At 38.9% G+C, this 23,661-nt stretch overlaps 1 protein-coding gene and 2 long non-coding RNA genes across 4 annotated transcripts in view; 1 reads left to right on the top strand and 2 right to left on the bottom strand.

Annotated features, from left to right (window-relative positions):
- Positions 1 to 10,388: 10,388 nt before the first annotated feature.
- LOC118564344 lies at positions 10,389 to 14,371 on the bottom strand. Its single transcript, XR_004931783.1, has 3 exons — positions 14,247 to 14,371; positions 12,460 to 12,523; positions 10,389 to 10,976 (listed from the first exon to the last, which is right to left on the bottom strand). It is a non-coding gene; the product is annotated as an uncharacterized LOC118564344 (long non-coding RNA).
- Positions 14,369 to 23,661, top strand: part of LOC105928223 (vinculin) — a 39,566-nt gene continuing 30,273 nt past the window's right edge. For both annotated transcript variants that reach the window (XM_012865378.3, XM_021317950.2), the window contains exon 1: positions 14,369 to 14,700. In XM_012865378.3, coding sequence (XP_012720832.2) covers positions 14,533 to 14,700 — 168 coding nt within the window. In that variant the 5' untranslated portion in view covers positions 14,369 to 14,532. The remainder of the gene's footprint in view (positions 14,701 to 23,661) is intronic.
- Positions 20,729 to 23,563, bottom strand: LOC118564345. The gene is made up of 2 exons (XR_004931784.1): positions 23,126 to 23,563; positions 20,729 to 21,172 (listed from the first exon to the last, which is right to left on the bottom strand). It is a non-coding gene; the product is annotated as an uncharacterized LOC118564345 (long non-coding RNA).

The following is a 23,661-nucleotide window of genomic DNA, read 5'->3' as shown; positions in this document are numbered from 1 at the left end:
ATGGAAGACCAACACAAGGTAGTGCAGAAGTACAAGAAGAAGGGCAGGATAAATGGTTTTCAAATTGTTTTTTTTAGCAGAATTAAATGTCTTCTGCCCTTAAATTCTGCCCCTGAAAACCCCAGAATAAAATCTGAAAATGAACTGTATGTAACCTACTATGAATTTTATTTATATAGCACCAATTCACAACACACGTCATCTCAAGGGACTTTACAAAGTCAATTCAATCAACTTATCCAGACAGATTGGTCAAAAAGTTTCCTCTCTAAGGAAACCCAGCAGGTTGCATCAAGTCTTGACAAGCAGCATTCACTCCACCTGAAAGAGCGTAGAGCCACAGTGGACAGTCGTCTGCATGTTGATGGCTTTGCAGCAATCCCTCATACTGAGCATGCATGAAGTGACAGTGGAGAGGAAAGCTCCCCTTTAACGGGAAGGAAAAACCTCCAGTAGGACCAGAACCAGGCTCAGTGTGAACGGTCATCTGCCTTGACCCACTGGGGGTTAGAGAAAATAGAGCACATATGGTCCTCTGCCTTCTGCAAACTGCCCTCAATTCTGGCAGGAGAAGATGTTGCACTCCACACATTTGGGAGAATGCAAGACAAAACCTGAAAGAAAATCCTGTTTGCAGTTTGTCACAAGTCATGTGGGTGACAGAGAAAGAAATGATACCAAAAAGCTAACACTTCACATCTTTATACATCCCCATGGTGAAACATAGCAGTGGCAGCATCATGCTGTGGGGATGCTTTTCTTCAATAAGGACAGGGAACCTGAACAGAGTTAAAGGGAAGATGGATTGACCATAAAAGAGGGCAATTTTGTAAAAATGAAAACATTTAGAGGCGGCTAAAGACTTGATAATTTTTAATGCCCAAACGGAATAAACTTGAGCTTAAATGAAAACGAGTCTGACTAACTAAACAATTTTGCAAAGAAGAATGAGAAAACATTTTATTCTCGTGCTCTGCAAAGCATTGCATATAAAATGTATTTATGGGTGAGGAATGGGAAGTACTATTGATGAATACAGACAAACAGAGTGTGACGACTGCAGCTCTGAGCCGTACAACATTGGCACACGTTCAAGAAAGAGGAAGCCAAAGACAGCAATTAAAAGTCTGCTCCATGCTCGACTGGTCCAATAATTTAATTAGTGGTGAAAGATGGTCATTTCTTTATTTTTTGCATCCTGGGGCTGTTTTAGAATCAATCAGAAAAGGTAGTTTATATGACCAAATGTCATCAGACTGTGACATTTTCATACCGCAGATTGGCTGGTTTAGTGGCCTGAATTCAAAACAGAACCATGCCGCTGTGAAATGGTGTCGTGGTAAAGTAATCATAACTTTTGATATTTTTTTCACCTCTTGTCAAGTTACAACCACAACATCGGGGTATTTAATTAGGATTTTGTGTGATAGACCAAGACAAATTAAGGCATGACTATATGGTAGAAGCAAAATTTAAAAAAATAATTATTTCCTTTACGAATAAGCATTTGTAAAAGTGTGGTTTGTATTTTTTTTTATTCAGCCCTTCCGCTGATTCACTAATTTGAAGAACCATCTTTTCTCTGCAATTGCAGCAGCAAAGTATTTGATGTATGTATATACCAGCTTTACACATCTACAAAATTATTTTATTATTTTTGTTGCATTGTTATTTGCAAAGCAGCTCAGACAGATTGGATGGAGAGCCTCTGTAAACATAAATTCATGAGTCTTGCTGCAGATTCTCAATTACGTTTATTTCGGCATAGACTCTGATATTAAAACAATAAGTTTAGAACAACATATTATAGACATTCCCTGTCTGATAATCTGTGTATTTAACCTACTATTTGGCTGATATTTCCAGTCTGAGTTGTCTGACACCACACAACACCAAACATATGACTCAGACCACATTGGTTGCTATGCTTAGTTTTATAACAGCTTTTATAAGCAAACATGAAATAAAAATTTGCAGATTTCCAGATTTCTAATACCTTTCCAGAAGTTCAATTGGGTTTTAAAATTAATATTGTCCTTTTAAAATTAATATTGTCATTTGTCGTGTTCTACCGCATGATGCCATGTTTCAACGCATAACTTTGAAATACTAAACAAGATAAACCCATCTTACCCGGACATTTTACATGAAACACCAGGAGATAATGTCTACTAAATAGGCAAGAAGCCTTTTCTTTCTAAACTTGGAATAAGGTTCAATTCAATTCAATTCAATTTTATTTATATAGCGCCAAATCATGAAACATGTCATCTCAAGGCACTTTACAAAGTCAAGTTCAATCATATTATACAGATTGGGTCAGATTATACAGATTGGTCAAAAATGTCCTATATAAGGAAACCAGTTGATTGCATCAAAGTCCCGACAAGCAGCATTCACTCCTGGGGAAGCGTAGAGCTACAGGAAGAGTCATCTGCATTGTACATGGCTTTGCTGCAATCCCTCATACTGAGCAAGCATGAAGCGACAGTGGGAAGAAAAACCACCCATTAACGGGAAGGAAAAACCTCCGGCAGAACCGCTTAATATATTTCTAAGTACAACGAAGTTCACTGAAGACAATCCTTCTTTGTTTTTTCTTATATTGTTTAATGATAAAAAAAATATTCTGTTCATTAATGTTTTTTGTTTTGTTTTCGTTTTTTTTTTTTTGCATCATCTGAATTAAAATCTGGATAATAGAAAGAACATCTCCATGTGACAATGCTGGGTTTAATTTTTAATTTCTCTTTTGTTTATTTCCCCTTGTAATGTCAAGCTTCATGGCAAGCAGAAAGGTGCTCTGGCCGCCAAAGTTATGCCAAACATATTTGCTTTACCAAGGGAGGCTCCATACTTATAAATCCTCCCTTGATGCCCAACCCTTGATGATTAATTTCATTGTTGTTAAGGTATTGTTAAAGTACAAACTGGTGCCAAACATGACAGGGGAAGAGGACCAACAAAGGACAGAGTAAGACAAAGAGAGAAAGGACAGGGACACAAAGACACATAAATTACAGGTCTTGAAAACCAGCTGCTAAAAAAAATCCTTTTACCGCCACCGTGGGAACCGGGGAAAGACGACCATGAACACCTGCAAAAGATAAGCAAGAAAACTGTTGATACTGATGAAGATAACTACATGGCAACACAGCTGCTGTGTTACGAGTACATAAATGTGTGAGTGAATGTGCAAAATATGCAGTCCAGGCCTTGCATGAATTGTGCTTAGTGATGGGTGCAGAGGGTCACTGCCATGCCCCCTTCCTGGAATCAGAAGCAAGCAGAAAAGACCCCAATACCCAGGAATACAGCAGCCCTATGGAGCACAGAGGCCAGGCAACCGACCACAGGACCACCACTCACCCGAGGACGGCAAGGAGAAGCTGGGACGGAGCCCATGGGCAGGAGGCCCGTCTGGTACCAGAGGTGACGGCCTACCAATCAGCACGCACCCCATGACAGGAGGGCGTAGTAGCAAGCAGCAAGGAGAGGCAAGGAGGGGACAAGGCACCCAATGCCAACCCCCCCAGGAACAACATGAGTGGGCTTAAGGGCACCAAGGCCATCGAGTCCACCAAGTGAACTCACTCATGCAGTTGCACGAATAACTAATGGCCCATCCACCCCCAGTCCAGCAGAGCAGAGACAACCATTTCCAGCAACACACCTCATACCCCCCGCCCCCCCCCCCCCCCCCCCCCCCCCCGCCACCCCCACCCCACTCCACCCCAGGCAGCACCCACTGAACAGGGGGGTGAGAAAAATACCGGCTTTTAGAAACGTTCACTTCCACTGACATTTAAAAAGCTCCTATTGTTTTATTGCACAACAGTTGATAGGACACAGCTATAATTGGTATTCTTGACTTACAGTATGTTTTCTATTAAAAGATTTCCTGGAAACGGAGAGGAGAAAGGATTTTATATAATAGGGCATTATATCCCAACAACAGTCCCTCCTGTGGGCTTAACGGCCAAATTAATTAGGAGCATGACAAAGCCATCTGGAAGCAATTCTTTACATTTAGGTTTCGTTGTTAGAAACTTTGCTTTTGACTTGCTGGACGTGATATTTCAATCAGAACTTTTTCCTTCTGTCATTTTGGCACCATTACAGAATAGATTGGCGGGACAACGGATATTTATAGCAGCTGAATTCTGTCCCACGAGCTTCCCTCTTGAATCCGGTCTCACTCTCATGGCCTACCCGGACACTCAAAGCTTCACTAAAAATATTTCCACCATTAAGATGAGTCAAGTGACGAATGGCAAGCAGACAAAGTCAGCGCTAGGGTGGTGAAGGTTCTGGAGCATTTCACAGCTAACGACACACAGCGTCCCTGAAGACTAGCTGCTCTTTTAACAGTGTTAAAAGAACAAGGAATGCTGAATCTATGTGTGGATGCAATTAGAAAGGATATAAATGGCTCTATAGCTTTAGGTAGCATGGAGTTGGGCCATGTATGTAACCAACTTTATTTATTGAACACACACACAGTAGAGTTACAAGACAGTGATTTTGAATGTATTCAAATGTAAATTTAAATGAAACAGAACAAATCCATATATTGAGACTGAATGCTTTAAAAGCATCTGTGAAATTAAAAAAGAAAAGATCAGCAGCTAATTTAGTCATTCTGATCCTTTCAGTTCCATATGGAAGTAACACCTGGACCTCCTGAATATACTATTCCTGCAGTGGTGGTGGTGACAGAATTATGCTGTTGGTTGCTTTTCTTCTGCAGGAAGAGTGCAAATGGTTGAAGATAAACTGAGATATGTGAAATGGTTTACATACTAACTGCTACTGCAGTGAAAGGTGGTTCTATAAAGACTAACAAAGGGGTTAATCAGAGGGACATAAGTACCTTTGCAGGACATCCTCTAAAAATTAGAATGTGTACAGACCTTTACTGAGTAAATTACTCAATGCAACCGTATGACAAAAACAAAAATCTTTTTAACTCGAAGTGAAAATTACACTGTTTTGTACATGTTTCCCAAGTTTCAAATCTCTTATTATGAGATTCATTTTCTATGGAGCTACACAAATCCTCCTATTTGCAGACTTTACTGCCCTCATGTGGTCTTTGAACATATACGCTGCTCAAAAAATAATTAAAGGGCCACTATTCAGCGTATAACATCAAGTCAGTTAAACTTCTGGACTATGGATCTGGTCAGTTCAGCAGAAGAGAAGGTTGAAAATCAGTGTCTGTCATTTTGGTGTTAATGGAATTAACAACAGGCTCTCTTAAGGGGCAACATAGAGATAACCCCAAAAACAGGAACCATTTTATTGGGGGAGGCCACAGACATTTTTTTCCTCCTGATTTTTTTTTTTTTTACACCTTTTCAGTGACTTTCCATTTAACCAAGGTCAGGGTCACTACCTGTAGCATAAAGCGACACCTGGACCCTACAGAAGTTGCACAGGCAGTCCATCTACACCAGGATAGAACATCAATACCTGCCATCGTCAGAAGGTTTGCTTTGTCTCCCAGCACCATCTAAAGAGCATTTAGGATATTCTAGGAGACAGACAGTTATTCCAGGAGAGCTGGACAGTCGGAAGTCCTTCAACATATCAGCAAAACCGGTATCTGCTCTTTTGTGCCAGTGCCAGAGCCCAATAAAGTGACCTACAACGGGCCACTGGCAGTAATGTCTCTAACCAGACCATTACAAACAGACTGCTTGGCTTCACATCAAAATATGCCGAACAGTGGGTCACGAGGACCAGGAATGAAAATCACTGGGATAAATGATGGCACCCCTAACTGGGTTTGATAGAGTAAGGGTCTATCAAACCTATAGTTGGACCCTTCGCTGGTGCAATGGGCCCTGGGGTTCCTGCTTTTTTTTAATGCCTGACTTCATGTGGTAAGAGTATGCAGACGGTTTCTGGAGGAAGAAAGAATTGACACCCTTGACTGTCCTCCACGCTCCCCTGACATAGATCCAACAGAACATCTGCGGGACATCATGTTTAGGTCCATCCAGCGCCACCAGGTTGCACATCAAACTATTCAGGAGCTCGTCCCTGGTCAGGATCTGGGAGGAAATACCCTGGGACATGCATTTTATTTCTCCAGTTGAGCCTTTTTATTAAAATGTTATCAATCTGATTATATCTGATGTACTTTTAAAATATCTTTTTTGGAGCTTTGATGTATTTTCAAAGTGTCCTTTAATGTTTTTCCAGCACTGTATTTTATTGCTTCTATCCCCACAACAGATGCAAACTACTTGTTTTCAGGTCAGCGACATGTAAATATCCACCGGCGCGCTCACAGAAACAATGCTAGCTGCTTGGCTCTCAGTAGGAGGCTGTGCAAACCAAAACAATGTACTCAAGGTATTTCGACTTCATTGTGACATTTATAGAAAGTCTTAAGACTTTATACTGCAGGTTATTGCGTCATTCTCATGCATACTTCTGACTTGCATTTTCAAAAATAGAAAGGGCATTTATATTAAATATTATTTAAGAGCGGTGGAAGAAAGATTGTGTTTTGGACAGTGGCGATATTGGGGTTTTGTGTGTTTGGGGTTTTCTTTAGCTTTCTTATCCTCCTCCTAAATGTGTATGTTCAGGCGGGAAAAACTCTCATCCCATCTTGTTTTTCAAACTGCCAATAACTTCAAGCTTTGTAAGAGTTGTTCTCATTGTAGACACAGGCCTACTTCAATGTGAAGCTATTTTCTTGTTAACCCCAAAATAAGTCAGACATTTTCTCCTTTGTTTTCCTCGTTAATCCTTGCAGGGGTTCTGGAAAATGAATGCCTGTCTCAGGGACACAATGGGTTAGTGAGCGAGTAATAACCTGGTATAGTCTCCTGTCCATCAAACGGCAACTCAGAACAGACAACCACGTACACAGATACATTCAGACATAAAGGCAAGTAACCTAAAATTTTATTTATGGGTGGAGGGAGAAAGCCAGAGTATGCTAAGAGAGAGGCCACACATGCACAGGGAGAATGTGCAAATTCAATATAGACAAGCAGCCTTCTCGCTCTGAGGCAACAGGACTTAAAAAAATTTTTAATACCCATTAAAAATGTAATTGAACTACCTCCAGGCCATATCAAGTGTCATATTTAACAACACAGTGCAATATTTGTACCCATGTAATCCTTCCACAATTTGTTTTCCTTTTCAATCCACTGCAAAAAGGGAACTAAAATTAACATTTTCTTGAAATGAGCATATTTTTCCTTGATTTGAGCAGCTAAATAAGACTATTTGCCAATGGAATTAATAATTTTACCTCTAAAATAAGATAATTAGGAATTCTGCTCTGGAAATAAGATGATGACTATGAATTGTTCCTATATTAAGTGTAAAATCTTATTCCATTGGCAAATAGTCTTATTTACCTGCTCAAATCAAGGAAAATACACTAATTTCAAGAAAATGTCACTTACTTTTAGTTCCCTTTTTGCGGCGTTCTCTTTGTAGCTGTCTTTAATTTATTGGCTGGTTTTGTTTTTTTTTTTACCCTTTCCTGTCACTCTTCCTTTTTGCTTAACTTTTCCGTGTCTGTTTCAGCAAATTATTTCCCTCTCTGTAACAATCACATTGGATGTCTAGTAAATATAATAAATAATATATCATCAATCCATTAAAGAAATATGTAAATTGCTTATTTGGTTTTAGTCATTGTGACTCCTTTCTATGGACGGTTATTAGGTAACTATTTCTTGCTCTGAAACCTTTGTAATCCAAAACCAACAGCCAACTGATTTGATCACATCTGGTTTCTTCTCACAGAGAAGGAACACAATGCTGTTCTTCTAGCTGTATTTGCAAAGCTGAGGTTGTGGTCAGAAGCAGATCACAATCCACAAATGGAAAACTCGTCGGCGTTACTGAAGAGCTCATTGTCTTCGGTGGTCAAATATAAACAAGAGGGCCGGGAAAATTCTTTCTCCAAAGCATTTGGTCCACAAAGTGAGCACTGTCTGGCAAAGATGAGCTTTGTTTTTTTTTTTATTCGGTTCGTCGTGATCCCCATGAACTTTTGGTTTAGTTTTCAGCTCAGGGATCATTGTATATAGGCCATATGGAGTCTACAACTCCAGTCCCTGAGAGACACTGCCCTTCAACCTTTAGATGTGTTTCTGTTAGAACACACGTGAGTCAAACTATTGGCTCGTCACTGGGCCACTGCAGAATTTGGGGAAACGCGGAGGAGGGATTTCAGTTTTTTGATGAGCAGGAACACATCTAAAACTTCATCTGCAGGACGGTGACTCTTGAGAACAGGAGTTGCAGATCCCTGGTCTAAGGTCATGTTGATCTCCCAGTGTTCCCTGCAGTGTTTACAAAGTGGCAACGCCTCATTTTCATCCCAGTTGTCCATTCACACTTCCCCCACAGCTGTTGCACAATCTACTATTTAGACTCAGCGATTCCTTGCTCCAGTCACTCCTCACTCCTCCTCACTGTGTAAACTCCCTGTTTTTGCCACTCCTTGATGGATGCATCTGCTGTACGCCGCCCCGCGCCCATTGTTCCTGGTCTCCCTGTGTTTTTTTTGTCTTAAGTTCTTGATTACTGGTTGTGTTAGTACTAGGGATGCAACTTGCCGTGGATATTGAAATCCGACATTAATATCGCTGTTATAGCTGATAACTGATATCTACCTGTTATATATTATATATATCCGAAGTCCCTCTGTGTTGTAAGTCCATTAAGTCCATAAATGGATTTACAACACAGAGGGAAATATATGGAAGAGGATCAAGGACTCCGGAGGGTCTGGAATAGAGAGATTGTACAAAGAGGAATGCTCAACGATTTATTTCTCTCCTTATGCCCCCAGCTTCAGTTATTGGAGAAAACTAAATGTTGTCCTATTCCCACAGGGAGGATATACAAATTATGAATAGCAAGGTTGCCAGCAAATGTAGAGAGTGCTAATAACAAAAAAAAGGTATAGACAGACTTTATTGTCATTCATCTGCACATTCACAATGCACATTTGAGCGAAATTCTGTTGCAAGGCTCTGAGTAAAAACGAAGATAAAATAGAAACATTTTATACATAAGTATTCATCATTTGTCAGGAATGTTTATATTTACAAAAATATATGTGTAAGACAACATGATTAGTGCAAGTATACAGGACTGTCTCAGAAAATTAGAATATTTTGATAAAGTTCTTTATTTTCTGTAATGCAATTAAAAAACATGAAATGTCATACATTCTGGATTCATTACAAATCAACTGAAATATCGCAAGCCTTTTATTGTTTTAATATCGCTGATTATGGCATACAGCTGAAGAAAACTCAAAAATCCTATCTCAAAATATTTAAATATTATTAATAATATAAGTAAAATAAAACAAATTATAACAGCAAAACAAAATCAAACATTTGAAAATGTCCAATAATGCACTCAGTACTTGGTTGGGAATCCTTTTGCACAGATTACTGCATCAATGCGGCGTGGCATGGAGGCAATCAGCCTGTGGCATTGCTGAGGTGTTATGGATGCCCAGGATGCTTCAATAGCGGCCTTTAGCTCATTTGCATTGTTGGCTCTGGTGTCTTTCAGCTTCTTCTTCACAATACCCCACAAATTCTCTATGGGGTTCAGGTCAGGGGAATTGGCAGGCCAATCAAGGACAGTAATGCCATGGTCAGTACACCAGTTACTGTGAGAATCTGATGTCGTCTCTTAACCACTACCATACTTGTGATTTAGTTTACTGAACCAAGCTGAGTGTTTTTCAAGGCTCAGGAAACCCTGCAGTGTTTCGAGTTAATTAAGCGATTCAAGTGATTAGTTGAATAGCCTACTAGTATACTTTTTCACGATATTCTAATATTTTGAGATAGAATATTTGGGTTTCTTAAGCTGTAAGCCATAATCAGCGATATTAAAACAATAAAAGGCTTGCGATATTTCAGTTGATTTGTAATGAATCCAGAATGTATGACATTTCATGTTTTTAATTGCATTACAGAAAATAAAGAACTTTATCGCAATATTCTAATTTTCTGAGACAGTCCTGTATGTAGCACCAGGCTGTGTTGCAACACTGTACGGGAAATATGATGATGCAAAAAATACAGTACAGTGAAGTGACACAGCAGTTTTTTATGCTTTGCACTTCAAAATGTGCACAATTACTAGGGAGATTTTCACACGATTTATTATGGATATAGAGAGCACACAATAATAATAATATAGTGCAGCAAATTATTATAATTGCATTAAACGCTCTATAATTGTACATCCATGTAAATCCCTATTGTTTCAATTAACATTACTGAGTATAACTCATATTTGTCGTTTGCTGTATTACTTTTTAATCGTAAATAAAATCGTCTGGTCTGTGGTTATTTACTTTTCTTTATTCACTGCAATTACCTTTTTACACCACAAGACGGCGCAAACGCATCGTACAGGTCGCAGTTTTCAAACTCCAGTCTTCCAGGGCCGCTATCCTGAAACTTTCAGATGCATCTCCTTGTCGACACAGCTGAATCGAATAATTAGGTCATTGCCAGGACTCTGTAGTACCTGAGTGCCTGAGGAGGGAATCCAGTCCTGTGATTCAGGTGTGTTGGACTTGTGACACATCAGAAAGTTGCAGGACCTGAGCCCGAACCATTGTTAGACCCCTGTTAAAGGTGAACAAAAGACAACCCACCAGAACCACACACAACCATAAATGATAATTAGATGGGTTAGAATAACACAAGAGTAGTGTTGCAACGTTAATAAATGTGGCGCCGCTCTTTTAGTTCCATTATTAAATGTAACAACTATTATCTGGGTTTTATAGTTTTAGATTATTCTGGATTTCAACTATCATCATTAAAAACCACATGGTGCTCCATTGACACAGCTCAGAGAACTTCCTGCAGCAGCAGCAGGAGCCGGTCACCTCATCTTCCCAGCAGGACAGAAGGACAGTAAGGGAAGATTCAGACCACACATCTTGACCAGCCCTGCACATTCCAACAGTGGTCTGGTTAGTAACTGGAGAGCTGGGGAAACAGCAGGACATCTTTGATATCTATATTCAGGATGAACTCTACCAGACAGGGCATTTAACTGACTTTCAGGACTTACATGGAGCTGTATTTTCTGTGTTAAATGTAATTATATCAGGTTATAAGAAAGATAGAAATTTTTAAGTTTCTTATTCTGTGGGCTAATTTTTGTGCTTTTCTTTGATATTTTGTTTAATAACTTCTTGTATATAAGGAAATCATATCAGTTCCCTTTGTGTTTACACAGGGTTCAAAGGGAGCAACTTCCTTGGTTTTTGCTTTTTGGACTCTTCCTTTTTAGGCAATGGGCTGCTGCCTTGCAGGCCCTCTTGGGATTCTGTGGGAATTCCTGAGCTGGTTTGCTTGGCAGCTGGTCTTCAATCTTGAAATGTGTTTTGTTTCAGGAGGTTGGAACAGAAAAGGAACTGGGAAGACAATTTAGACGTGTTTGCCCACTGGCAGAGTTGGGTTTGGAAATGCTTGAGTGCTAACATCTCTGTGTTTGTGTAGGCATCTAGAGTGGTTTGCAAAAACATTGACATATTTTTTTCTGTGAAGTTGCAATTTAATCTCGTATATGTTGTATTTAATTGTATTTGACAGACCAACACAGTTTAGTGGGAAAATGAGACATGGTCTTATTTATTTAGAAATAAAAATACAGAGGATTCTTTTTTTTTTTAACTAGCTCAGGCTCAGCTAGGTTTGATGAATAGCATCTGTGAACATCAAATGTGTGTGTGTATATATATATATATATATATATATATATATATATATATATATATATATATATATATATATATATATATATATATATAAAGAGAGAGATATTTTTTTATTCAAACTACTGTACCACTGGCTGTATCTTCAGGTTATTGCTGTTTGACTGGAAGCCCGAGGTGGGAGAGTAGCCAAAGATTTTACTCAAGTGAAAGGAGCACTACTTCAACATATTTCTATTCAAGTAAAAGTAAAAAGTTGTCAGCCAAGAAATTACTCAGGTAAGAGTAAAAAAGTATTTAGTAGAGGCTACTTGAGGCTACTCAAGTACTGAGTAACTAATCATAACAGTTTTAATATTTAAAAATAATGTAATCGGACAAACAAAAATGTAAAGTTATTTGCAAATTCTGGTATTTTGAAGACAAAATATACACTAAAGACAAAACAAGCACTTTTCTAAATATTTTTTCAAACATTAAACTTGAAAGTATGTATATAAAGTTAGAACAGTGCAAAGTATTTCCATTGACAATATCTGTTTACTGTAAGTTTATTTGACCTCCAAATGGTTCAATGAGTTCAGCAGATAGACAATAACATTAAAATAACAAAGCTTGTGTACAGTGCAGTAATACTACTCCTAAAAGTACATTTTGCTCAAAAATTTACTCAAGTAAATGTAGCTGGGTAAATGTAACTAGTTACTACCCACCTCTACTGGAAACCACCTTTAGTTCCCTCTAGCTTGCCATCAACTCAAACCAGCTTTCTTGAGCCTGTTAAAGAAAAACGGCACCTCATCATGACGCTACCATCACCATGTTTCACTTTTATAGTATTTTATTTTTCAGGCGTATCTGCAAGGTTGGTCCCTCCCACACACACAGATAGCACAAGGCCAGAAAGTTTCATTTTGGTCTCCATGTGGAATAAAGAGTAGTTTATTCCACATGGATACATGTGCACACGTGGCCAATTTTAAACATGATTTCACTGCTTTCCTATTACTTTCTTGCTAAAATGTCTTTGCTTTTTCCACCTGTTCATAAAAGCCAGAGGGCATGACAACTAGTCCTCTTCATCAATCTGAGATGTGATCTCTGCAGCTACTCCAGAATCACCATGGACCCTTCGGCTGCCATTCTGACTTGTGGTCTCGGAGGTGTTCAACCTGTTCCTGCTTTAAATTTCCCCAAAACGTTTTCCTTGACTTCGCTTGTGTGTTCCTTGCTTGTAATGGTGCCATGTTCACAGAACAACTGGATTTACACTCATCTTAAATTACAGTACATACAGGTAAATTATTATTAACTAATTAGTGGACTTCTAAAATTAGTGGATTGCACTGGATTATTATTTAGGATCCTGGATAGGAGAGCAAATATTTATGCATAACACACTTTTCTGGTTTTTATTTGTGAAAAGTATCGCCTCTAACGTCACAATGATGCCCTACACTACAAAAAGGCAACTAAAAGTAAGTCAAATTTTTGTTTTTGTCCTTGATTTGAGCAATTAAACAAGATTATCTGCCAATGGAATTACTATTTTTACTCCTAAAATAAGATAATTAGATATATTCACAATTAGACTATGGAGATGAGTCGTTTCTATTTTAAGTGCAAAAATCTTATTCCAATGGCAGATCATCTTATTTACCTGCTCAAATCAAGTGCAAATACACTAATTTCAAGAAAATGTGTCTTACTTTTAGTTCCCTTTTTCCAGTGTACTTTGTGATGATCTATCATACAATAAAAAATTACAGTAAGTAATAGGTTTGTGATTACAATATGATTTCAAGGGTTATAATAAACACCTCTGTATTATTATTATTATTATTATTATTATTATTATTATATTAACAAGACAAAATGTCTGCATCTTTATTTACTAATCTATTTATCATACAAATTCAGGTACAAGCTTATTGCAAGATTAGTTTCAAATGCGTCTCATGATTATGTCATCGTCGTCATAAATTTATTGAGTGTGAGCTCATGTCTCTTTATGTGTAATTTCCCATGAGTCACAGCTTCTACTTCTGCGTAGAAGTACCAAAGCGAACTTTAAGAGATTATTCAGAAGTCAAGTAAAATTTATTTAAAAAAAGCACACCTAAAAATAACAGGTTGCTACCAGCAACACAAGGGAGAGACAGAGATTAAAGGTAGATCAATACAAGTTAGTCTAAAAAACGTCAGGGCGCTAAACATAGAACACGTAACAATAAAATACTAAAAACAGCTCACATTGGGTCAAACACCAGGGAAAAACAGATGTTTTTAAAAGAGATTTTAAAAACAGGAAGTGAAGAAGCCTGTCTATTGTTGGAAGGGAGATAATTTTCCAGAGTTTAGGAGCCACTGGGTGGTTGGAATGCCTCAGTAGACACATATTTCCCTTTTAGGACATGCGGATCTATTACGTAATTTAGGGAGCACTAGATCTGAAGCTCACAAACTGGGCGGCGTGAGAGTGGGAGGTCATAATACTGACCGACACTGCAATTGACCAATCAGACACGAAAACTCGTTTCTTCTCGTGCCTTGATTGGCCAGACGGTTGGATGACGTAGTATTGGTGAGTTTTTTTTTTTCTTCTTTGCGTTGATGGTTTTGCTGGAGTAGTTGAAGTCTTCACGCTGTGCCCCTGCAAGGAAGGCGGTTGGCTACGTTTTAAGCCGTCGTTGGTTTCTTCCCAGGACTTTTTCTTTTTCTGGAAGGGAAACTGCATCAAGTTGTTGAAGAAGCTTATCGGATAGAGACCCAAAAAAGCCGCCAAAATGCCGGTTTTCCACACGAAGACGATAGAAAGTATCCTGGAGCCGGTGGCCCAGCAGATATCCCATCTGGTGATAATGCACGAGGAAGGTGAAGTTGACGGGAAAGCCATCCCGGATCTGTCCGCACCGGTGGCCGCCGTCCAGGCGGCCGTTAGCAACCTTGTTCGGGTGAGTAACTTTCCCCCCCCCATTCTCCCCCTCTGTCTGTGAAACTCTCCGGTCCGGTCCGGCTAAGCTCGGCGGGGGTTGCCGTAGCCTTGCCTACCTGTCGCTTTGTCCCACGTTTTCCACCCTCGAGTTGAATTAAACGTGAACACGCAACGCTTTCATATGTCAGACAACTAATAAAAATCGCCATTTCCATCGCACAGAACGGTAGAAAAGACGTGTGCGGGACATTAAACTTTCCCGAAGTGGATAGAGTCGGGGCAAAGGGCAGTGACGCCCTTTTTTCCCCCCTTGATAGTGTGCCCTGCCCTCCCCTGGAGCTGGCTGCCATAGCTCTACGTAGGCACTGCTTCAGCGGCTGGCTGGCATGGGCAAGCTGCAGACACCGGCGGTGCTGGGATGAATGGGACCCCTGGCGAGCCCCTCCATGAGCCACCACACACCCACCAAATAAACTCTGTGAACTTATCAGAACAGAATGAAATGATAGTGATCTAAATTTGAATGGGGTTGGTCTAAAAAAAAAAAAAAAAAAATCAAGAAAAAAGTTATAAAACAAATGAGTTCTCCATGAAGTGCAATAAAAATAACTTTTTAACAGAAATCACGGAAGTGCAGGTGTATTTATATAAGGATATAAGAATGTTTATTTGTCATTTTATTGCTACAGCATAATTTTGGTGGCACCTAGCAATTGTAATGGTAGAAAAACTATATATATATATTATTGAAGGCAAAACAAATTGCTTTGCAGGACGTAATATATCAATAAAAGGTGTAGATGGTCAACATTTTTGTTTTAAAAACAGGAATTGGGTATTCATTTATATCCGCTAATTTACATTGAAATTTTTAAAAAGGCTATGACTTTTGATTTGTAGATTTTTGCCATAAATGCTTTCAGCAATATTTGATAGCTCTTGGAATGAAAGACTTATGATTATCCTGTTATTCACCCAAACGTATACATTCCCCACTGTAGAATGAGACTAGCATTTCAGCAATATGTATCTGTGGGTTCCTCACTCTTAGATGGCCCTACTGCCATCATTGAAAATGCTCAGCTTTCAATAATAGAGATCACAAATCGTTGTTCAGTGTATAACTTAGTAGTTCATTCAATTTTCCTTTGGTATTAAAGTGTTGATGAACTGAATTGAGGTAAAGATGTAACATTTTGAGCCCTTTAAAACACATCAAAATGTTATTTCTTCCTGCTCACACAGTAATTATATATCTGGTTTCTTGGTTTTATTTATATATATATATATATATATATATATATATATATATATATATATATATATATATATATATATATATATATATATATATATATATATAGTTAGACGGTCCCATTTCTTTAAAAACATGAAATGAAACATGCCCTGTTTGAGCAGAACAGCTGTGGTTTTGGGCATATTTAGAATTAATTGTCATCTACCCACAGAAGTGTTTTTTTCACAGTGACACTGACGTGCTATCGTGGAAACCATGTAAGGAAATAAGGCAGTTTCCCTTTTTTTTTTTTATCTTGAGAGACAAACCAAATGTGCTAGTCACTTGCTGTCAGTGTAGGCCGGCTTGTTGAAGGGTGACTAGTTGGATGATTATTATGGCAAAAGCAATTTGTATTTTAGGTGTTACTGGTGCATCTTTAAAAAAAATAGAATATCATCAAAAGTTACTGAATTTCAATAAGCCATTTTAGAAAGTAAATGCAATATACAGTGTTATATATATTCATTACAATGGTTAAAGTTCAAGCATTTCAATGATTATGGCTTCTAGCTCATGAAAACTCATTAATTTCCTCTGAAAAGTAGAATATTACATAAGAAATTACATTATTTAAAGTAACACAGTAATGCCGTCCCACTAAAAGACATGTCAATGCGTTCAGTACTTAGTTGGGGCTCCTTTTACCTGACTGGCTGCGTGGTTGAGGTGTTTAGGAAGCCCATTCCTGCTTTAGAAGCTTGTCAGCAGCGAGGAAAAAACGAAGTGCTCTAAAATGTTCAGGTAGCCCTGACTTCAGACTTCAGAAAGCATAGTGGACCAACACCTGCAGCAGTTTCATGGCTACCCGAATCATATCTAGCTATGGAAACCATCACACTGAACCTCAAGCGACATTAACTGTGTGCCTCTCCAGACGCTAGGGCGCTTGTTTCCAAATAAAGTACAAAATGTACTTTAGACACATTTTGTCTAAAGTACAAGTTGACCAAAGTCCTTAGAAAAATCTAAGGACTTTGGTCATCTTCACGATTCTCTAAAAGTGGAAGTTAATCCCTGTTGCTTGGGCACCTTTTCTAGCACATTTTATCCTTCCACTGAACTTCCCATTAATACAGCATTCTGTGAGCAACGGTTTATTTAGCAATGAGCTTTTGTGCCATAGACTCCTCGTGGAGAGGAGTGTATGACACAGCAGTGTTTCCGGAAAATTGTCAAGTCAGCAGTCTTTCTCATAATTGTGTCGGCCATAACATAACATTTCTGTATAAAAAGTCCCCTTTTTTGCCCTTATGCAATATCATGACTTTCTGAGAAACCGAATTTCTGACACACAGAGGCTATAGTTCTTGTCCCGGGTTCGATTCCCGATCTGAGCCATTTACTGCCGTTCTTTCTGTCAAGCTACTGTTGAGTAAACGTCACGACACTAGTGACTCACTAGTGCTACAAAATCTGTAATAAATCACATAAACACTCAAAATATATAATTTAAGTTGAAACTAAAGTGTCTGAGTTTAACCTTTTGAATGAAAATACTGATACTGAAATGAAGTTTTTGTTAAGATCTTAAATAACACAGACCTCAAATGTTTCCAGCTGTTTAGCGTTATGCTTTTTCTATGTTTTTTTTAATGCTAGCTGCACAACGTTTTGGTCCTGAACCCATCTTTGGTCCCATTATTTACATTTAACCCAACTAGACTTCCTTCTTAGGGGACAAAGAGGTGGTTATAAAGTATAGCAATTACCACTGGCAATCCTTAAAAATGTGTTTTTGCAATTGGGGAACGTCTTGTGATTTGTTTATTATGTAGTTAAAAGAGTATATTTGTAGAATAATTGGCAAGTTTGAGGATCGCGTGCGTTAATTTTTCCCGTTGAGATCCCGAATCTTGCCGAGAAAAACTCACTAGTTTGTCATTGTTGGCCAAATGCTATTTATGCTAAGCGTAGACTGAATTCCTCAAAGAGTATTAAGCTTTTTTGCTCTTAGCATAATGTTTTACTTGTCAACCTGTTAGGCCTTTCTGCTTTGGTTTGTTAGATCTTAGTCATTGCAAAGTAGAGAGAACACTGCATCTAGTTAAGGTTGGACCAGATTTAAATGAGAGGAAGTACGACTAAAAACATGCTTTGGTCTGTAGGGCTCTACTTGTTGTTAACGTCCTGGTTGACGCAGTTTCAAGATGACTGATAAACAGGGCCAGTCCTGCAGCTTTAAATATAGAAACTACACAAATTGGGCTCTGGGCACCGTGTCTCCACACATGAAAATGTCCTCCTGTTGAGATAAATCCCGCCTCTCTTCCCACCCACCCCCCTCCTCTCTGGTCATTCTTGAATTATAGTCAGATGTTTCCAACGGTGGCCTGAATCAGTGCACGAGTAATCTGTAATTATTTCCAGTCTCTATAGCAACATTACAACATGGATGGTGTCATCGGATCATTGAAGTTTGGTCTCAGATTGCATTTGGTTTCCGTCCCTGCAGTCATAGATGACCAAGCTTAACCAAGAGGTGAAAAAAAAAACTTGTGGCTTTTATGTTTTCTACCAAGAATCCTTTTTTTTTTTCTTTTTTTACTTGACCTTGTACGTTTCTCTTGACAGGGATTATCATCAGTGGAGAAGGAGATGTAGCTGCTTAATTTTGGTTGTGTAAAATGTTAGATTAACTTAAAGTGCCCAATGTGGAATAGGTTGTAATCTTTGTATTCCAAATTGTTGCAAAAGGTCTTAAATATGTAGAGGAAAAAAAAGTCTTTGAGTATGCTAGAGGAGGACCTAAACCTGCGCAAGGAGGTGAGGTGCAGATTTTCATAACTTCAAAAGAGCCGGATCATGCTGTTCCAGGTGCACAGAGTTAAAACTGGAGCCGTGAACCCAGAACTGAAAGTTTACCATGGCCACAAACTGGGCGGCTGTGCTGGGCATTGATCGTTGTCGCCGGGAAACGAGAGAAAGAGGTGAATGCAAGGATTGTGAAGAAATTCCTGCAAGCCAGGACGTAGCCCCCCTACTCTGAGGCGATCCATTGAATCACCGTTTTCTTTAACAAGTTGATTGAAAGAACAAGAAGCCTGAAGGAAGATCACCTGCATTTGTGTCTGAATGCTTGGTGTAGGAAACCTCTCTGATTGGTTAAACAGTGCGACCAACACTTGGGCAACGACCCCGTGCTTATGACGCAAACGGCTGTTGCAGCAGTAACCCAGTGTAAGAAAAATTGCAATCCTCGTAGCGCACTTCATTCAAATTGAATGGCTTTTGCTAAAAAATACTTCTGCTGAAAACACGGAGTCTTGACAAGCCTTCTTACTGAAACACGGTGGAGGTAGCATAATGCTTTGGGGGTACGTTTCTTCAGCAGGGAAAGCTGGTAAATGGGAAGGCGGGACTCAATGAAGGGAAACTGCAGAAGGAAACCTGTTGGAGGCTGCAGAAGACTAAAGACGAGGGCAGAGGTTCACCTTTTAGCAGAACAGCAATCACAGATTTATGTATTTTAGGGACGTTTTAAGGCAATTGGTTGCTCTGGATTTCATTTAGAGTAATCAGAATAAAAATGTTGTTGAAAACAAATGCAAAGCACTGTTTCTAGTTTTTTTTTAATTGGGACTAAAAAAAAATACTTCCTACTTCCCTGTTGCATGTTGAATAATCCAAGATTCTATATCATTTTTGACTATTGAAGTATCCACCCTAATATTAAATTAAACTGCATTGCTGAAAACTTTCTTGCAAGTTTGTCAAAGTTGTTGCTTTTGTTCCTAAATTTTTTGCTTAAAGGACTCCCTTGTAAATAAGAACTCGTGTTTCAATGAGACTAACCTTTTTGGGCTGCGCGATAAATCCATTTAATCGATTAATTCGAGTTTACAGTTTAAGGTTTCATTTTTGGAAAATTGGGATTTTATTTTGCTAATGCATTTTTTTGCGCTTTCATTAAGGAAATAACATGTAATGCTGATTATATGTTTAGGAAATATTGTCAGAATATTTCTTAAAGAGGAAACTTTTGTTTTTACCATAATACGAGGCACTTTTGTTTACTCATTTATTTTTTTAAGTTAGTTTGAAGTTACACAAGTGAAGCCTGTTTTTAGCTCATTGTGTCAAACCACTAGCAGCAAACAGTTTGTTAAATTTACTTTGTTTACGATGACAGGGCCGCCATCTTGTTTTACAAGCATGTTTCACTGCTTGTATTTAGTTGCACTTTGAATTCAGGTCAACTCCCAGACTAAATACTTTACATAAAAGCAAGTTTTTAAAATAATTTCTTTTTGAGAAACTAAAAGGAGGGGTAAAAAATTAATTAATTGTGTTTTGTTATAATATAATAATAATAATAATGTATTAATAATCACAGTAATAGTTTAGATGGTTTCCACCTGAGTCGATGAAAGTACAGTTTTATCCAAATCAACCATCTTCTATCAAAGCTGGGTACAGAGGCTTTTTTTGACAAGCCATTTTCCTTCATTACTCTTATTTCTTTAAAGCAACGTAGTAAAGGAATGCTGGGAAAAGTTCAACGCTAAGATTTTCATGGCTTAACTTGTGAATGTCTCTAAGTGTAGTTTGTTTACTGGCTCCGCTGAAACGCCTCTGAGATTGCAAAATATTGCTGCAAGACCGAAAATATGCAGTGACTACAAGCTGAGGGGGGCTGAAAAAAAAAACCATGACTGGTAATTCAGTCGTATCGATGCAACGCTCTTTCAACACCGTAGCACGTCGTAACTCCCTGAACGTCTTGATTATTAAAAGAAAATCCAAATCATTCAAAATGAGGAAGTATTTTATGAGTTCCTGTGCTTTTTACTATAATAAAATCCACAAACTTACCACAAAGGTTTTAGTAATTTCAATGGAATTATATCCGGAAGCCTTTTCAAAGTAGTGCTTTAAAGGCGTACAAAGCGGCACCGTGCCTCTCTGACGAGGGGAACCAGTTGACCCCGTTTGTCCCTTGATTATGTCATCCTGGAAGCAGGCCAGTCCCAAGTTTGGTGATTCCATTGAAATGAGATCATGGTTTTTATCTTGAGGCTGGAATCTGTCAGTAGACCAATAGATCCACCAGTAGACACTTCTGTTTCTCTTTAGGAAGATGATCTGTGGGGATGCAGTGACTTGGAGGAGTGTGTCGAACAGGAAGCTCGAGAAGCCAAGTCAGGAAGGCCCGTCAGCTGTGTCCTCCACCAGCGACTTGATAGTGAGCCAGCTGTAGGAAATGCCCATTACTTTGATTATGAATGAGCCGTCTGCAGCGACCAAATGAACAATGCACCTGGTTTGCATTGTAAACCCCCACCCACTCCAAAACCCTTCCAAAATACATCCAAATTATTGCCTTTAAAAGCAGTCTGCATAAAAACGTGTTCTTTTTTTCTTTTTTTTGTACTTGAGAAGCTCATACGTGTGATTGTACACGTAGATTATTTCTTATCATGAGAACAAATATTGCAGCCAGTTACACAAAATCGCTTCCTTTTCAGATTTGTATCTGTTCTTTTAGTTTTGAGTCTAAAACTGGACACTTTCTGCTTGTAATGCACCAACCGGCTCAGTGCTTTGTGGAAAACAGGACAACATACGTTTTATGGAGCTACACTGCTCTAAAAAATCACAGGAACATATCAGATCTCAGTTGGTACAAAAACCAAACTGGATATCCAGTTTGTATATATAGAAAGCCCTGGAAAGCATGGCTCTGCTTTTCAAAATGTGACACAGATTCCTCTCGTTGCAAATGTTTGAGGCGCAGTGCAAGGCCAGCGGCAGGAACACCTCTAATCTGAGGAAGAACCTGGTCACTGCTGCCAGTTTACCGGATCTCTCGCTGTATTTAGAGATTTTTCAGACCCATCCAGCGACCTTTTTTCAAAAAGGAGACTAGCGAAAAATCTAGAGGTGTTATCGGTGACTTCCTGTGAAAGTAACAACCGTTCTGGAGTTATTTTCTTGATAGAGCTGCTGTGAGCTTCTTCACACCTCTCCAAGCCCACAGAAAGCTGCTGCTGCCGCGTCGTGAAACTCGCCTGCAGTCAGAGCAAAGAGTAGAGAGAGAGGAGAGCCTCTCTGTTCCCTCATTGTAAATGGATCCCCCCCTGATTTACAAAGCGGGATAAAAAGTCTTTTTAATATATTATTTTTCCTCTCTGAAACTGTTGCACTAAAACAATTCCCTGAATTTTATTCGCACAGCTTCAATCCCGCATTCACCTCGTTCATTCTGTGCCTCTGATAACTGTTGTTTTAGTAAAAATTAAGTTTTATGTGCTGTGGATTCGGGCAATGTATTAAAATTCATAAATTATTTCGTAAGGTTAATTTCTTGATCCAAGCATGTTTATATATTGAGAAATAAATGTTAAGTTGAAAAATTTAGAGATTTCATTAATAAATGGACATTTATTACTACATAAACACACAAAAGTATTGAAAATAGGTTCCGTTAAGTACCGGTATCTATTTCCAGGTACTGGCTACCGGGTAACGTATCGGTTCAAATGTGGAAAAATACAAATCCCTATCCTGAACAATGTTGTAGGCAGAATTACGTTCTCCAGATCCCCTGGACGGTCCTGTCCAGCTCGTCCAGAGTAACTGACTTTAGGATCATGGGAACGAAGCATGTTTTTATCAGTTCAATGACATAAAGAGTTCAACGTTTTTCATCAATACTGAATGTTATATTACCAGATCTTAACCCTCTTGATTAATTAAGGTTAGCATATTGATCCTCCTGGAATCTGCTGAAATAAGTGAAATGTTTTTGTTGTTTTTTCAGTTTTTTTTTTTCTAGAGTTTAAAAAGTCATTTAGATTTAAAAAATTGGAAAAATGTATTTGATATTACCGATAAGTCATGCTTGTCATGTTGATGTGATACAAAATAATCGTCACATAGCCTATTTCTGTTTTGAAAACAGCATTTATTACCAGTTTCTACCTTTCCTGATGAAGTTGGATGGAATAAATCATGTTTTTCCTTTTAAGATAAAACAATTCATAGTCATCCAAATATACACTGAACACTATTTCATGTTACCCCTCAGCAACAACTAAGGGCTAAAACAGAACCATCCGCCGCCTTTGTTAGTTATGCTTTTTTTCTGGGGGGGGGGGATACATTTAACTTTCTGTTAGGATTCGTGAAGAGTGCTGCTACTCACCAACTCCTGACGGGCCGTTAAGCTCCTGCAACGTGAGAGCCCCGCATACTCTCCCTGGCTGCAGGAGCTGTTTTTGCCGTGGCCAAGGAGGCGGGCTTGATTTGTGTCTCTCATCGCCTCGGACACACCGCGTGTAGCGGCTGCTTCCAGAACCAAACGAATAAATAACGCCCGACAGACCGCTGATAAAGGCGTCGACCTTCACCGCAACCTCCCGGCCGCCCCGCTCTTTATTAGTCCGTGGATATTTGACGTAATGCACTGTAAAATGCCTCGAGTTGATTAAAGGTAGATGATGGGATGCAGAGGGGTGATCAGTGCCTCGCTTATGAAGACATAAGTCTTACAGGCATTTAGAAAAGCAAAAACCCGGCCTTTAGTTTAGTGCTGAGAATCATCATACATCATCGTGATCACCATGACTATCAGAGCATTGTGTTAAAGCTTCCCAACATGTTTAAAAAAAAAAAAAAAAAAGGCAGGCTACGTCGTCCTGGCAGCCTTGAGGTTGTCACAGTGGCCTTTCTTCTCTACTT

This window comes from Fundulus heteroclitus, chromosome 10, assembly GCF_011125445.2.
Source record: "Fundulus heteroclitus isolate FHET01 chromosome 10, MU-UCD_Fhet_4.1, whole genome shotgun sequence".
Lineage (NCBI taxonomy): Eukaryota > Metazoa > Chordata > Actinopteri > Cyprinodontiformes > Fundulidae > Fundulus > Fundulus heteroclitus.
This window is presented reverse-complemented; position numbering and strand designations above follow the sequence as displayed.